The 19,117-nt window shown below is 29.1% G+C and overlaps 1 protein-coding gene across 1 annotated transcript in view; it reads left to right on the top strand.

Annotated features, from left to right (window-relative positions):
* Positions 1 to 1,395: 1,395 nt before the first annotated feature.
* LOC111629251 overlaps positions 1,396 to 19,117 on the top strand; it is a 50,913-nt gene continuing 33,191 nt past the window's right edge. Inside the window, exons 1-2 of the mRNA XM_023373134.1 lie at positions 1,396 to 1,402; positions 6,613 to 6,826. Of these exons, the coding sequence (XP_023228902.1) occupies positions 1,396 to 1,402; positions 6,613 to 6,826 (221 nt within the window). The remainder of the gene's footprint in view (positions 1,403 to 6,612; positions 6,827 to 19,117) is intronic.

Genomic DNA, 19,117 nt, shown 5'->3' on the forward strand with positions numbered 1-19,117 from the left:
AAAAGTTAGGTTTTGTTATATATTTAAATATTTTTATTTTAAAATAGATTTAAAAATGTAATATTCTTCTTTGTTTAATTGATTTTAAAACAATTTTTAAAATTCTTTTTATTTCAATACAGTGTGTAATACAATCTTTAATTATTATGTAGGCCTATTATCTTAAAATGATTTTTATGTGAAATTGTATATTACTGTATATACATATGGAAGCAAACACGTAGATATTTCGAAAATTCTGCTATTTCAGACTATATTATCAAGATGCACATTACTTTACAAATTAAAATTAGTATAATATAATATCAATATATATATAATGTATATCAAACAAATGTTACGGNGGAAATCCTGGAATTAATTTCCTTCCAAGTAATGTTAATAATGTACTAATGAACGTGTCGATTTGTTTAGAAAGTTCTGCACTTTGTATTTTCTTCTGTCATAAAAAAAACATAAATAATAATAATAATAATAATAATAATTTGGGTATTCTTCCAGACTTTGCGACTTTTTATCTTTTAAATGATCGTAAACTGAATTATCTTAGTGTAAAACGTCATCACCGAAGGCATCTCGGCAATTTTCTTAATTAAACTTGATTTATTTGTTATAAATTAATTAACCATAAGGAAATTAATATTACATTCAATTTTTATAAAATCAGTTTTTTACTTTAAAAAATCAAAACCTATAAAGAGGGAAAAGTCACAAAAATGTACTCTGATACCAAATGTATAAAATGATAATCGATGGTGAACTTGCGATCTGAATAGATTTGAGTCACCTTGAACGTCTTTTTAATCTTGAACTTCACGTCTTCCATAATGACAGACGTTAAACATATGTAATACAACGCACTAACTTATCTAAACTTTTTAGATACATATTTCGTTAAATTCTACGTAATTGAGAAAATAACTTTTTTCATAATAACTTATATCAGTCTGTAATCCTGATAATATTAAAGTAATCTGCCCGTCTAGACAAGTAAATAATAGTGATTGACTAATCAATTATTGATATTTGAATATGTATATACTTTGCACCTTTATTTTATAGGATATAAGAAATAGTTTATATATAATATAATTTATATTACATTTCTATATGCATGTCCTTGCTTACATATAACTTAGTTAATCAATTAATTAATATATATTAAACATTCTAATGATGCGCTTAGTAAATACTATATAATTGCGAAGTAAATAAGATAATCAGTCGAGGAATTTTTAACAATAATAGGAATAACATTAAATGCTGAACTAACAAACCACATCTAAATACAAAATAATAATTTATAATATTTAATTTGCATTAAGTTGTTGAATTGAGCAATCTTAATTTATAAATTTTTCATCCTTCAGTGTTAAATAAGTTAGGTTAAATAAAATGGCAGGTAAATATCTATGACCTCAAACTGTCCCAGCTTGATTGTGTCACAAAACCTTCAAACAAAAACAAGGTATTAGTCCTGGGTGCATTTTATTATTACAAAATGACACATTTTCTTTCAGGGTGCTGTCACATATTTCATATAAGTTACCATTTTTAATTTTTTAATCTATTAGCGTAATCGTGTATAATGCAATTTTAAATATAAATGAATATACTTTTTAATTTAAACTAATATTCATTTTAAAAAAANGAAATTGTAGGATATTTTTATCATATAGAAAGTTGTAAAATTTAATTATAAAGCAACTTAGAAATAAATAAAAACTATTTTTCCAGTTAGTTAACTACAATAAATATTAATTTTCTAATAATGTCTACCCAAAATTTAAATTATTAAGTGAAAACATTAATTTTATGATTAATTTATCAGATATTTTTACAAACGAAAACGATTTTTTTAAAGATTTTCTCGCAAAATACAGTATGTTTCTGGAAACCACAGTCGACAGTAGGAAAATCATCAATCTTATTTTGACGTATGTTTTATCGATTTTTAAAGTTGTAAAAATAATCATTTTCTCTTTTTACCAGAATTTAATGTAAGTGATACTGAAATGTTATTTTTTCCATAGATGTTTCTAAATATTAACGTCATCTAACATTAAACGAGAAAATATGTTATATTTTTTATTTGACATCACGGGTAAATCATTGATACTTATAGGGACTGCACGTTGTATATTCATTGTGTATTAGCACATACTTTTTTCTATTTCATTAATATAAACTGTATAGGCTATTTAAATAGATATAGAATATTATAATAAGTTATATTATTAAACTGGATAAGTTTATAATAGAAACTTGTGCAAATTGAATAAACGATTTCAATTCTTTACATCCATAATTAGAAAATAATTGCGTTTTTGAGTATAGACCTAATATATTAAGAATAAATTGGATACGGACGGTAGGATGTCGATGCGGGTAAGGCGTCAGTCTAACGCTCTGGGGAACCTGCAATCGAATTCGGGTCAGCAACTAGAAATTTTCCTTGAACGGTTTGTCCCGGATGTGTCGGACCCCATCCTTTACTATCGTTTTCATTGTGGGTCTGGTCGAACCCATGATGAGGATAGAAAAAAGCTCCTCGGTGCTCACAGAGTGAAAAAATCAAAAATAGAAATACAGGTATACCTCGACTTACGTCGTTTCGAGTTACGTCGTTTGTCAAAAAAGTATACGGAAAAATAAAAATCAAGTTTAAGTCATTTTATTCGACTTTACATCCGTCCGCCACAAATATTGAANAAAAATTTGCTTCAGATTGTTATTTCTGATTACATCAAATTATAATGGTTTTCATTGAAAATTTTTTTACACATTTTAAGATATAAAACAATCTTTTTGTACTGTTTCTATTTTTCAGTTTAGCTGTTTAGTTTACATAAGATTAAATGCTTTTCTTGTATTTTGAATTGTGCTTTGTCTAAATCAGTATTAAAATTCAAAATTTTGTTTTATTTCTATGTAATGAGTATAAAAAAATTAATTTGATGTAAGTAAAGCTGCAATTAAGAATAATTAATTATAATAAAAATTTTCTTATTGAACATATATTTTATTTTTGTATTAAACCTACATCAGCATATACTCTGCAATGGTATATAATTTTCTAGAACAGATCAGCAGTCTCAAAAATAGACTGCTAATATTTGTAAAATATTAGGATTTGATAGTTCTTATCATAATATTAAATACAGTAGAATTCACTTATTATATAATCATGGATATTATTACTGGTTACCTAATGTTATCAGAATTACCATGTCCCAAAATATATGTTAAAATACACTTTGCTTAGTATAATCATACTTTAGATTATAGTTATCATTATTTTTAGAAGCATTCCATTTCTTGTTCATTTTCCAAATCATTCTTTTAGTCTGACATTGGTTTCTCAAGGCAATTGAAGATGTTTGTTATCTTTTCATTTTCAAAATAGAAATAGTTCTGGAAAAATCCAAAACTATTTCTCAAAACAGTGACTAAAAACTCATGAGACAATAAATATTATTGCATTGTGTATCTAAGAAGCATAACTAGTGTCATGATGTGACAACTCCATTAAGTCTATCACATGCTTAACAAACAGCCTAATCAGTCATTACCAACAATATTCATCAGAAAAGAATAAAAAAAAGCCCAATTATTAGAGTTATCAACTATTGAAGACATGTTTCACTGATATTGCATTTGGCTATTTTTGCCTTAAAAATAGTGTTTTCCAATATTATCTTCTATCACATTCTCTTATACAGGTTACTTGCAATATCTAACTGCTTCTAGATGTTTAGTAGAGGAAGTGAGGCTTAAAGCTTCACCTCTTCCATTATTAAGGAATTGGAAGCCCTCACAATCAGGCTTGGATAGATGGCTACAATATTCTTGAGAAAACACTGGAATTGTGCTGATGGTGTTGCACTTCAGTTAGGAACTGTCCTAAAGATACAAGTATAGGTGTAATCTTGCAAGCTTCTATCTGTGTGGAAATGCATTGATAGATTGTTTCACTCTCTCAACTGGTGATTTCTGTTTTTAATGTTTTAAGTGTGAGCATTGTGAGCATTACTGAAATTTTATTTATTTTTGCCTTAATTTTAATTTTATTTATTTTTATACAGACTGATCGATGTTAATCAGTCTGCACAAAAATAAATAAAATTTTGGTAATGCATCTTTCATCTGCTTCAGTTAATGCAGTGCAGCTACTCCTTACCTTCCTCAGTCTTATTGGCTATGGTTTATAATCTTATGGTCCAAGAAGCTCAAAACCATACAACTTCAATGTTGGACTTCACTCTTTAGTTCCACTGGTTTATGTATTGCAACAAGCACACCAATATGTGTGTTTTATTGCATGTGGCACCAATCATGCTTGTGTGACACATATGTGCAGTTACTTTGCTGAGTGGTGTGTTGTTTAATGCTGAGGTACACAGTCTGACATTGCTTGTGATTTTTGTCCCTCTTTCTTCTATAATTGGTTACATAATGAGTACATACTGATCATTGTAGATTGGGTTGATATTATAATGCCAAAAGACAGTGTTTTTAATGACTACATGAGTTGATTTATTCTCTGGAACTAATAACTTCACATCCTTTGAGAAACTTTAATCTAATTAGACTCAATCATCTGTTTTCATGGTATGGTGTTGTTGTAATATGTCTTGTACTGTACATGATCGATACTGCTAATAGAGAACAAAAATGCGGTGCTTCATGCATGGCTGCTAGGGTTTCTTTCCCGGGATTCTCGCCATTTATTCCCTATGAGAAAAATCCCGGGAAATTTTGCATTTCAATAATAATTTACCATGTCAGGTTTTCTTTCTATTATTTATTATACGAAAAGTTGCATCTTGAAGACTCACCTAAGAGAGAAATTTTGTGGTTTCTTGCTGCATATTATTACCTATGTTTTACAAGTCTCTACTTGTTAGTTCATGTAATATCTATGTATCGTGTTTGTGCATCATTGAACAGCGGAGATTTGCTGAAAGTAAATATCGCTCATCAACCTTTAGTTTATTTTTTATTTCATCTTTAGAAATAAAATAGTATTTTTTTTCGTAATCATTAAAACTCCCAATGAAATGCTTTATTTTACTTTCATCTTATAATGTAGGAGAACATAAATTAATTGAGCCTAACGTGTCCGTATGGGTGAGATTGGCCCTACACTTTTAGTTACTTACTAGAAAATAAATTAAATTATTTGAATTTATGATATTCCTGTATGATCTTTTTTATTCATATAAAATTCTATTTTACTATCTCATCCCGGAATTTCCTGGTATCCCAGGAAAAGAAATTATTTTTCCTGTAATCCCGCTGGAGGAAAATTTCCTGGGAAATGAGAAACCCTAATGGCTGCAATATAAATGGCCAATTACTGGACAAAAATTATTTGTCCAATAATTGGCCATTTATATTGCAGCCATGCATAAAGCACTGCATTTTTGTTCTCTATTAGCAGTATCAATCATTTACAGTACAAGACATATTACAACAACACCATACCATGACAACAGATGGATAAACTTGTAAATTGGTTAACATAAAATAGTTGTGGAGATCATCAGTTACTTATGAGGTTCCTTATGCCTGTTTAACGATCTGCTATTGTACTGTCTAGCTAAGCATGTAAACAATGGAGACTAATTGAAAACTCAAAAATAAAACAATTATATATTTTCCAGTACATCAGTCTTGCATTTCCCAACTGTAGCATTAAATTGACTAAATTAAGCTTTTAGCTCAAATACACATTAAAACAAATAGCTTATCAAAATATGGCTAAATGAAAAGGACTTATCATATCAGGATGAGATGGAACCAGACTTAATTATTCAAATATAATTTTTATTACTATGGGAATGCATTTCAGGTACTTAGACCCCTCATTAGCCCATTTAAAGAGTAGGCACACGGCAGTAAACACAATAATTATCTAAAATATTGTAGCAAAACAAAGTTTAGACTGATTATAATGTTCAAGTTTACATGAAACTCATTGCAAAAACAAAATTTAGCACATTGAATTAACTGAATTTTGGATATCTGTAAAAGATGAATATCCTCTTCTGAGTGGTAAAGCTCAGAGAATTTTAATTCCATTTGTGACTTCTTATTTGTGCAAAGACAGTTTTTGGCTGTCACTGTGATAAAAACTAAGTATTGCATGAAAAACAATGTGAAGAAGGAAATGAGGATGACTGTATCCGGTTTGATTCCAAGATTTGAGAAAATGTGCAGTGATCAATGGGCTCATCCATCCCACTAATTATAATTAGTTGAATTTATTTAATTACATATTTTTGTTTAATCTTAAATATGTATTTTATTTATTTTTACCAATGTCCTTAATTAAAAAAATTATTGGCTATTTTGCAAAGTGTACTTGTTAGAATTTGACATAGGATGCTTTGGGAAAATATGGATTTAGCAGGGTGCTGAGAAACAAAAAAGTTTGGGAACTGCTGGATAAGCAATTTATGATTAAACTTTGAATTTGATTTTATTAATGATTTTATTTTGTCAAAAGTATTCTTTTCATAAAATATATGAAATCTTTAATAATAATCAATTAATTCAAAATTTTCTTTTTATGTTAAGAATTATTTTCTTGTAAATTTCTGTTTCTAGAAGCTAAAACAACAACTTGCCGTGGATACCCTCCATATTTGCAAAATGATGCTAGTGTTAGAATTGAAGACCAGTCAGAACTTAATAATTTACCTCCACCTCCCATTTATTATTGTCCTGGTGAATCTGATCCAGCTCATTTTACAGAATGCTGTAGTCATGGTACCCAAATGTGTTGTCCAGCATCTCGTTGGTTTTATGAAATTGATAATACGTAAGTAGATCTTCCTAGTTCTAGTTATATCTAATTCTGAAATTCTTATTTGCATCCGTTATGTATATATGTATATATACATAACGGATGTATATATATATAATTTTACATAATTTTATGATTTATAATTTACATGTACAGTACATAGTAAAAATTACTTGTCATTATTTTTTATAAATTAAGTAAATAAAAGAATATATGTGGAATAAAAAGTAGTAACTTTCATAAGTAATATTCCTTAATAATTGGATAAGATGTTATAGCTTCCTACACACCTCAAAATCCTGCAAAAAAAATATAGTTTAATTTTAAAATTATTGAAAATGTTTTATATCAGGGGTTCTCAACCTTTTTTTTTTACCCATGGATCCCTTTTCCTCTTAATTTTTTTTGTGGACCCACATACATTGCACAGAAAAAAAACCTTATATTTTTTCACTACATTGTTTCAAATTGGAAAAATATTTTAATACTGAAGCTCTGAATTTCAGAAAAAGTAACTACTGTATTTATGAACTAGCATTTTTATTACCTCTTACCTTGTTAAGATGGAGTTTTGCACAGAACTGAAGGTTAGGGTTAAAATAAACTAATTACCTTTATACTGGAGGGAGGCTATAAAGTTTATAGCCTCTCACCCTAATCTTTAAGATCTGGAACAAACCGATGCAAAATGTTTAGAAATGTCACTGTCAAGTGACTGTGATCTGTTAGGAGAATCTTATACCATCAGTGGATGGTATAAGATTCTCCTAACAGACTACGGTTTTATAATCTCGCTTTGACCTTTGTCAATGAGATATATGTTGTTTACATATTCAATATTTTAAATTTATATTTTAACCCTTATGCAAGAAATGAGTAATAAATAAATTGACAATATACTGTATATACTGTAGAAATTTAATTTTCAGTAAAACAATTGTTCTGAAGTAGAATTTCCCTATAGACCACTAAAATATCACTGTGAACCCCTGTTCAGTATTTTTTCCTGTGGACCTCCAGTAATGTTACATGGACCTCAGTTGAGAACCCCTGCTTTATATTATTAATTTAAACTTTATTTTTTGTGAGGTTTTCTGGTGAATATGAAGCTATAACTACTTTCATAAACCATTGAGCAATTGTTATCAATTATAAAACACTTCTGATATTAAAATTAAGATGAGCCATCACACTAGTAAGTCATTTGAATAAAAAATTTTAAATAATTTTAGAACAATATTAAAAAAAAAAATTTTTAATGTGCTNTTTATGCATTAAATATAAAAGAATAAATCTACAAATCTATTATTTCTAAACTTATTAGCAAACGAGTTAAATTTAGTAATAAAATAATATCAAAATGAGTTAATCGAATTATGCACCAAATCAGTCTTTATGTATTCATGTTTCAGATCTTCTTTTCAGTCTTTACGAGCTTTGTAAAGTCTTTGCTACATTTTGCGACATATACTGCACAGTACAGTACAATTCGTCACCATGTTGGACCCAGTGGCGTAATGTGGGTGTCAGCCGCCCAGGGCGGAGAAAAATTTCGCCGCCCCCTTATTTAGTTATCTCAATTTAAAAGACTAAAATTCAGTTTCGTCACTGAATAAGTAATGAAAAATTCCGTGCTCATTTCAATCGGTGCGAATCATAGGTGCGACAAAAATATGAAATGAAATGGTTCAAATTTTTACAAGTTTTATTTATTGTGAAATTTTGCCGCCCGGGGCGGGCCGCCCTTGCCGTCTCCACTACGCTACGCCACTGGTTGGACCTCAGTGTCTGGAATGACAAATTGTTTTCCTCCTCTTCTTGCCTCTCAAGATTCATCGTAACATTATATAATCATCTTCTCCGAGATCTTCCTCTGGTCTTTTTTCTGACATTATTCTTGTCAGCTGTATTTTCAGCGTTCTCCGAACATGCTCAGTCCAGTCTTATTGTATAACACATTTCACAGTTTTCTCTCTTTCGCCATTCATTGGTTACGATATTCTTTACCCAGATCAAAAATTTTGCGGAGTACTTTGTTTTCAAAGCTCTGTAATTTGTGTTTATCCTTTTCTGTAAGTTAGTTCCAGATCCGTACAACACTACAGAAGAACCATTGTCGTGTATGACTATTAGATCTTATTATGTATCGCGAGAAATTGAATTTAATAGAATTTTGTTCAGGCCTACTCTATTTCAACGCTTATTTCATTATCCATATTAAGACTGATTCCGAACTATTTGAACCACATTCCTTAAATAAAGTGAGTATGTCCGATGTTCCTATCTTATACATTATTGCTATGGTTAACTATTCCCTTCTTCTTCTCACTTATTTGCAGACCCATCTGTAGAACTTCCTATCTCAACGCTTTAAATGTTTGCTATAGACCTACTTCTGTGGGATTATTGCCTAGCTACGTCATTGGCATATGATAATGTAATATTATGCTGATAGTGTTGAATTATGATGTTTAAGATCAGATATTTTCACTTTTTTTGTTATTATTTTGTTTAAATAACAACAAAATCTGTTAACATAGTTTGAGAGTTGTAAATATTTCAATACTATCTATCTACTTTTATAAAAAAAAAAAAAATCTTAAACATTTGGATTGGATTCGAATGTATCCTAGACGAAAATAGATCTGGAAAATATCACACATTGATCATATATCGACATTTAACAAACTAATAAAATTTTATTGAACTGTTAACAAAATGTTATAACAATATATGCCTCAATTCAATTAAGAATTCTTTTAAATTATTTTAGTTTTTTAACATAAAATTAAATTATTTCAAATATATGATAAAAATAAAATCATCTTTATCATATATTTTATCATTTTTCTATTTATATTTGATTTATNAATTTCTTATTATTATTAAACCAATTTCGTAAGTAATATAAATTGAATTAAACCGAATTTAATACATTTAATCATTTCTTCCGGAAGAATAGAATTTTACAGAAAACACAATAGAAAATATGAAGATCGTTCATGCATCTAAAATTTTTAGACGGGGTGACTGCACTGCATTACTTCATTCGCTACAACAGTGCCTCTGGTGGCAACAAGACGAACTAAATTAGGAGGTGATGGCGGATTCCCCAAGTTGGAGTTATTTATTGCTTCCAACCTATTTATTTTTATTCTTATGTGTAATTAATATTACAGGTAAATGCCACATTATAATAGAAAGTAGAATATATAAAATTTTATTATTTTCTTATATCATAAATGAAATTTCATTAAATGTATAGTATATGACACACTTACATTATTGAAGCTCATTAATTCCAGTCTGAAGATGGAAATTTTTATTCATTAGAATTATAAATAAATGATTAAAATTTCTATTTATATTTGATTTATCGTTTACCGTTCTTTAAGATCCATGCGAGATGAATGTACCGAAAACAAATTTCAACTTGTTTTGATTCTGACCTTGTATAACATTCATTAGCATAATGAGGATAATTTTATAGGAAACTACCTTCATTTAAAAACAAATGGTAGGCGTCTACTAGAGAATCTTAATTATACTGTTGTGATAAATGCTTTTATAGCAAAGCAAACGATATTTGTCTGTATACTTACTTCACTTAACATACGCCAATTTTGTTGATATTTCAAATTAGGAATGAAATTTTTATTACTATTTGTTTTTGACCAATTATCTTAAGTAAAAGCACAAGAATGTTGAAATACTACATATATCATAGCAATTATTGATAGTTGCATTGGTATGATGATCAAAATTTTCAGATTGCAATTGAAATTATAATTACTGATCTGTAATTTACCCAAAATATCAAACATTTGTACTTGACCAGTAATATTTAATATACACAATCATAAGTGTTTTGATTTATTAAATTATCTTTAAGATTGTTTATTTAAAAATAATCTAAAAATTTTTATATTAGGCTTAAAGAAACTTACCTCTTCTTTTACAGATTACTTTGGCACAAAATCACTGTGCAAATATCATATATAGAATATTATTTCCANATACGTTTCATTCTATCTTAAAATGCTAAATTTTAAAATTTGGACACACTGATCTGTATAATTTATATTAACAACAAAATCGCTAAAGCGAATTTATTATTTTATGTTGCCAAGTCCTATGAAATTAGCCGCGTGACTAAAGAATGTGATCTTCAACGATTAATCACTAATCCTATAATACTTTCTCTTATTCAATGAGATGTATGTAAGATTCATTTGAGATTTATTCATGTTATTTTAATGTTACAAGATTATAAGACATGAATCAAAAATACAATAGATTCATCAATTTTTAAGGATATAAATTTTTGAATTCATGTTAGTAAATAGATTTAGCGAAATGCTAATTTGATATACTGTAATTATATGATAAAGTATTAAATCAAGCAATTTTAAAAGATTTAATAAAATCCTGTAAAATTGCTTGATTTAATATTTTAACTAGAACTTGTCAGAACTTTTAAGATATTCCAATAACGATTTGTAACAAAGTTATGCGATGGATTTAAGGTCCATAAATATTTCTATTTGATAATTTTTTGGGGGTTTTTGTTACAATTCATAATTATATATTAATACTTATTTTTTAAATCTTTACTGAACGGTAAAAGACTACTAATAGATATACTGTATTATACTTAACTTATACTAAAATTACAACTTATTTAAATATTTATTAAAAAGAAGGAGAGCAATCTAATTTGTATATATTCACATTATCAAAACTTTTTAAAGAGTGCAGCTAGAATTATCACAATAAAAAAATACTGTAAGTCATTCAAAAAGATTCGTTGCTAAAGACTTCTTTTAAACGCCAAAATTCAATATGAAGATTATGAACAACCTAGTAAATTATTTTTGTTTTCCGTTTAATTATTGATCAATTATGAATCTCCAAGTCAAAAGAACTATAAGAAAAATAAAGATAAACTAATTTAATGTGTCGGTATATGTTCTGGGAGACCCGGAAATGAAGCTGGACGGATCGACAAACCCCAGGAATTTTTCGGGAGTGATCAGTTGTCCCGCATATGTCGGGGTCCCGTCTGCCTCTTTGTTGGCCTGGTAGAACCCTTAATGAGCTTCATTAAAAGACTCACAGGATAAAATGAATAAATAATAAAAAAAAGACAATAGTTAATCATTTTGATACTAATCTAGTAGGCTTACCAGTTCTGCAAAGAGAGACCATCACTAATGGCAGTTTTTAAAACTTACATTGAAATTTTTAAAGTTAGATATACGTATTATTATCAAAGTTTAATTATTAAAGTATTTTCCATGCAATATAAAAATACTATTAATTTAAAAAATAACTTTTATAGTTTTTTAGATTGGTGGGGAACCCAATCTAAAAAACTATATGTGCCACTGAAAAACCCGAAAGTTTTTCAGTGGTACATCAAAACATACAGTTATATCATTCACCGTACGAATCATAGCAATATCTATAGCGTTGCTTTAGGAAATTACTACTTAAATTCAATGTATCGAATTTTATGTAAATTTTAAATTATTCTTAATAGAGAGGTTGCGGCCGAGTTTTCATCGCGATAACATGAACGTCGGACATTCAGCACTGCCGTCCTGTAAGCCTAGAAATTTGACAATGCGTTTGGACCGTCGAGCATGATTCCACTGACGTTCCAAACGCATTGTCAAATTTCTAGGCTTACAGGACGGCAGCGCTGAACGTCCATACACGTTTTCGCGATGAAAACGTCGGCCGCAACCTCTCTATTATTTTTTAAAATTAAATTTGTAGAGTATGTGGAATGTATTCACGTGACATTGGTAAAATAATAGAGAGGTTGAGGCACACGTTTTAAACGTGTAAACGTGTACAGTACGTGTGACGTTCGGCGCCGCTTTCCCGTAAGCCTAAAAGTTTGACGATGGTGTTTGGAATGTCGAGCGTGATTCCACCGACTATCCAAACATCATTGACAAACTTTTAGGCTTACGGGAAAGTGGCGCCGAACGTCACACGTACACGTTTACACGTNTATAAAATGACAGAGTAAAATAAGGGGTGATTCAAAAGTCACAGAAATTTTAAAAAATAATACTTCACAAACTGCATTAAGATGATGTGGTTTTCACAGAAATGCTTAAAAATAAGTGGGATTTTTTTTAGGTGTATTAAAATTTTAGTTCCAAAATAGTTACATTTCTTGCCATAGATGGCACTTGATAAAATTACATAATTTCTGCAGTTGTTACTAGAGTTTACACTAAGAACATTTTTATTTTTTTATTCTTATTTTAACAAATTACAAATTCTTTCAGTTTCCTACATCACCATCTATGGCAAGAAATGTAACTATTTTGGTACTAAAATTTTTATTACATATAAAAAAATTCTTCTTCTTTATAAACATTTCTGTGAAAACCACATCATCTTACTGTAAATAGTTTGTGATATATATATATTTTTAATAGTTTGTGAGTTATTAATTTTTTAAAATTTCTGTGACTTGTGAATCACTCTGTATTAGAATAAGTGAAAATAAAGAAAACATATAAATATAATTGGGCTGCAATTTGAAAAAATTGTACACATATAAATTTTCATCTAGCTGTTGTCCATCTAGCTGTCTTTCCTTAATCTCAAGAAGCAGTTAAATAGATGAAATCTGAGACTAGATATGGAAACCTTAGGGGCAGGGGAGATATATATGAACTTCTGATGCAAACCGGAAGTCACATTATTTCAATTCAAATCTTTTCTTCTGAAAGCAGTTAATAGGTGACTGTCACAACTCTATTGTTAAAGGAAAAGTATGATGTACAGGATCAAGCCACTACTAATTTGAGATGGAGAGCATATATTTTAATGTAAATAAATTACAAAATATGATTAAAAATTGTGGCCCAGCATTATAATGATGTCACAATAAATTATTACTTGTTATAAATTATATTTAAACTGAAAAGTTCAGCTTTAATTGTTTGAAGCATTTGGATATTAGTCATTCCAAAATTGTGGGGAGGATCTAAAGATAAAGTTAAAAGGACTTAAAGAATGTTAATGTTTTTCTTTTCTCCCTCATATATATATTTATTTCCCCTCATATACGTACAAATATAAACGTGGGGGAGAGTACTCCTTTAATGTGGGTGAGGGGTTTTTTTTTATTCTCCTACAAAGTTTAAGGCTTTGCTGGTGTATTATTCTGGCAAGATCACCCATGCCAGACAAGTCTAAACTGAGGAGCCAGACTAAACATTACTACATGTTACTTAGGGGGACCATAAAACTTATGCCCAAATCCATGGATAATGAAAAAAATAATGCTCAGACTTATACTACTGTGTTGTACTACCTTGTACAGCAATAAAAATATTGAATTGAATTGAATTGTGTTCCATCAGTTATTCTGTGTATCATCTGAGGAAGAACTTTAAACTGTTTGAAAACATTTGTGATGTACTTTATCCTTTGTGTCACTCACATCAGTAACAGGTTCAAGGTACAGTACATTGTTAACTTTTTTTATATTGACTATCATTGTTGGTATAAAGATTGTCATGCATAAGATAATGGTTTCTCATCCTGAAAAGAAGGGCTTTTGCATCAGTTTCAAGGATGAAAAACCATTATCTTATGCATGACAACCAATATAAATAAAGTTTTTGTAAATTCTCATTTATACTTATATTTTATTTTGTGTCACAGAATTTGTTATTTTATATCACATTATGTATACTTATGCATTATTTATGTATTTGAGCATTTTCAAATATTTTTAAAATGTTTCTTTCCTCGCATTCCATCTTGGAACACATTAACCTGAAGATCTCCTAAGTAGACTGAAAATATATGTATTTTATCTGCATTAAACTATACTGGAATTTCATTTATAAGGTTTATCGGTTTGCATTTTTTCTGCTTTTCAATGATGATATAATTGATATTATCATCACTGAAACTAATAGATATGCTTAAAAACAACAAGGAAATAATTCTAATCCCTGGATACCTGTCATGAAAAATGATATTTTTCTATTTTTGATAATAAATATAATTAAAGGCATTGTTAGAAAAATGGATGAAAGGGTGTACTGGTCTACAGATGAGATATTTTCCTCTCTTGTTTTCCTGAAACTGATATTTCAAAGGCAATTTTTTACTATTCAAAAAAACTTGCATTTCTGTAATATATGATATGATCCACAGACCTATCCCAACCCAAAAGAAAGTAAGATTTGGCAAATTTTTTAAAATTTAAATGAAAAATTTTTCCCATTATACATACCAGAAAAAAATATTGCAGTGGATGAAAGAGTTTAATGCTATTCAAAGAGGGTCTATTATTTTCCTGGAAGCAATACATCCCTCTCAAAGATCTTGTTTTGGAGTAAAATTTTACATGCTATGTGAATCATCATCTCAGTACATGTACTCACTCAACTGTAATTTATACAGGTAAAGGAACGCTGCTGAATGACAAATATAAAAATATGACTACTACACAGTAAATTGTATTATTCTTAGCATATACTTTTTTGAATAAAGGCTACCATATCATTACAGATAATTTTTATATGTTGCACAGTTTGCTGATTTTCATATTTTTTGCAAAACCATTATACAGTACAGTGTCGATTATCCGAATCAGTTGGGTCTGGGGTTGTTCAGAAAATTGATATTTCGGATAACTGATTATGTACTGTACAAAAAAAATATATTAACCTATCCCACGTTGAAATTTTTCTCCGTTGCGTGTCGCTTTGCATTGAATTTTCGTCTATGTTAAGCCTAATGTAAACTTTTTAAAATAATAATTGTGACTATTGTATTGTTAAAAATTATTTCTTTATTTTGTACAAACAAAATAAATATATTGAAAAATATAAAAACAATAAAAAATTATACTTCAGGAGTTAATTTAGTATCAAAAATGTAAAATATTTNCCGAACGTCACACGTACACGTTTACACGTTTAAAACGTGTGCCTCAACCTCTCTATTGCTTAAAGTCTAATGTTAAAATAGAAAAATTTTTTTTTTTTGTTTATAATCAGACGTTGAAATATAGTTTTAATGTAGATTAGATTTCTGAAAAGTAAACAATCTACAATGGTCTATAAAGTCAGCTTCAATTTTGCCATATAAACATGCCTAGAACAATAGCGAGATTAACCAACACGAGCGAGGATTGTGACAACTTCTCAAACTTTTCCATCCGTAGAAAATAACACAGTTTGAATCAGATCCTAACTTCTATTTCTTAGGCTGGCTTAAATGTCAATTGAAATTTTAAAATTTGAATTAAACATACCTATTTTTAAAAAGTATATCTTATTTCATGTCCAAAATTTTGGAGTTTAAATCATAAATCCAACGGGAATGTCATTTCTTAACAGCTTAATATCAAGTATAACTTTACTTTTAAAAATTTTGCAAATGATTTTTCTAAGATTAAAAACATGGTTTTGCCAAATTAAACTCTATTTATTTGTTTGATATTTACTATTAGCAACTAACAAAATATTAATGTTAGGTCAATAATTCATTTTATATCAAAAATAGCAATGTCGCTCTCGTGCATTTGCTGTATTAACTTAATTGTTTGCGACTTTTTTGTTTTGTTTTATTTATAATTCTCTCCACCTTGTGGACATTAAGAGAGCCTTTTCTCTATATCGCTCGTAGGTTCGGCCAGACTGTACAATGGGAAGGCAGCCGGGTCGTTAGAAACGGACCCGCATAACCACAGTGACTGATTGGATAAGATCATTCAACACTGTTGGTTGTAGTCAATTAGCCATGTATTATTTTCCAGGATTTCTTCACCTAAATAGGAGTGAGGCCCAAGCGATACTCGAGCTCAAGTATTAAAAATATAATAAAAGTGTCAAATCAAGGGGTCGGGCTTTGATTCTAACGCTCGTAAAAAACTGGAAGAAAAACCTAAATAAAACCGGGAAATAATAAAATTATTAGTCAAGAAAAGAAAAGTTTTGAAATAACCTTAAAAGGAGATATAGCGCGGAGATTGTGTCAGACTTACAAGAATTCGAAGCAATAGTTAAATACGAGCAGAAATTTCAAAGTGCTATTAGGCCTAATTTCCCTTGATGGGATTAAAACGCGATGTCGAATTCGACCCTTCGTAGCCCGAAATAGTCTGTTATCTACCTGGATACAAGAAACAAATCAATCGGAAAGCTACAGATCTGGGGGAAAAAANACTGGAATTCTTTCGAATAATTGACTTTCAGATAATCGATGTTCTGCTGTATAAGGAACATTGTGTCAACTAGAAAAGAAGTTCCAGTTCCAATAAAGAAAATAAAGCTAAGGAACTGCAAAAAGCTATTGGCATTTCAAAGAGGAAAAGTAATAGTTATGAAATGGCAGGATAAACAAACTATTATTATATTGTCTTGTCTATTGTTCACAATACAGAAAAACTATAAAAACAAAAAGATGACAGAAAAACAACAACAAAGCCAAAGGCCATCTTTGACTATAATGTCATGATGGGAGGTGTTGATCGCTTAGATCAACATCTTCGTGATTACTCAATTGCAAAGAAAGAGGAAAAAAATTTTTTTTCTCTTTTCCTTGCAATTAAGTAATTTAGATTTTCACACAGTCTAAATTTTCTGAGTTTTGCCACTTTTTTAAAAATATAAAATGAAGGCGTTGATGAGGAAAATATCTAACAAGTAAGAGGTGAAAAAAATTTTTATAGTATTTTTTTTTCATCTCTTACATACTTAGATCTTAGATATTTAGATTACAATTTAGATTTTTGCACAAATTAATCAGATGACTGACTGAAGAATATCATTGAGAATTTTAAAAAACAAAAAAGGGTTGACCAAATCAATCAGGTCCCCTTTGGCTAACTGGACAACATTTTCCAGAATTTGTTCCCCAACATCAAAAAAGCTGCACTAACCTGGCATTGTGCTGTTTACTGTAAAAAGAGGAACAGCACAGGAAAGTGATCAACTAAATCAACTAAAATGATGGAAATAAAGCCAAGTGTTTATTTATAACTCAGATGTGAGTTCGAAGTCCAATATATTCGCAAAACGCGGTTTTGAAAACAACATATTGTAAAATCTCTTTGTTTTGTAGATTTAAATATATGGTAACTTTAACAAATTTTGTGTTCATATTCACTGGTGTGATAAGCCCTAACATAAATGGTTTAAGTCAGGAGTGTTTAACCTTTTTGTTCCTCTGGGCCACATTGGAAGAAGTCATGGAGTTTTGGGCCACAAGCATATATAATATATTTGTGACCCAATCCTTAAATATACTTGTATATTTAAGGATTAACATGTCTAGATTATAGTAATAAGTAATAGTAATAAGTATTAAAACTTTATTACGAAAAAGGTTATTTTAAAAAATTACTTCTACAGACTTCCAATTTTTACTTAGAAATAAATAAATTCATCTATTATAAAGGAGACAGACAAAAATTTACTTGAAAAACACAAATATTTGTTTTATTTGGGTCTCTAATTAAAATAAAAAACGATGAAACACCATTTTAAAGTGCATTTTTATTCGACTAATATTATAAATAATATGTAGACCAGAAAGTAGCCAATGCACAAAATGATAATTTTTACGTCAAAACTAAAAAAACAGGTAGCCAAATTTGGCACAAAATAGCCAAATCTTGCAACACTGGAAAGAATACTAAATAATGCTGGAGTTGGAACTCAAAGGATTATAGATCCAAATTTGAGAAAAGGAGAGAAAGAACAAAAGATAAAAAGTAGTGAGGAAGGTTGGAAAATTAATGGTCAATATTTGCATAACAGAAGGTCTATTTAACCTTTCTCACTACTTTTTATCTTTTGGCCTTTCTCTCCTTTTCTCAAATTTGGGTCTATAATCCTTTGAGTTCCAACTCCAGCATTATTTAGTATTCTTTCCAGCATTGAAAGATCATTGAAAGATTTGGCTACCCTTTTTTCAGTTTGGCGTAAAAATTATCATTTCGCGCATTGGCTACTTTCAGGGGTACATATTATTTATAAATATATTAGTCGAATAAAAATGCACTTTAAAATGGTGTTTCGTCGTTTTTTATTAATTATAGACCTAAATAAAACAAACATTTGTGTTTTTCAAATAAATTTTTGTTTGTTTCCTTTATAATAAATGAATTTATTTATTTCTAAGTAAAAATTGGAAGGGTCTGTAGAAGTAATTTTTTAAAATATCCTTGTTCGTGATAAAGTTTTAATACTTATTACTACAATCTAGACATGTTAATCCTTAAATATACTTGTATATTTAAGGATTGGGTCACAA

Source organism: Centruroides sculpturatus, unplaced genomic scaffold (assembly GCF_000671375.1).
Source record: "Centruroides sculpturatus isolate CEXI.00-Female unplaced genomic scaffold, Cexi_2.0 scaffold561, whole genome shotgun sequence".
NCBI classification, from domain to species: Eukaryota; Metazoa; Arthropoda; class Arachnida; order Scorpiones; family Buthidae; genus Centruroides; species Centruroides sculpturatus.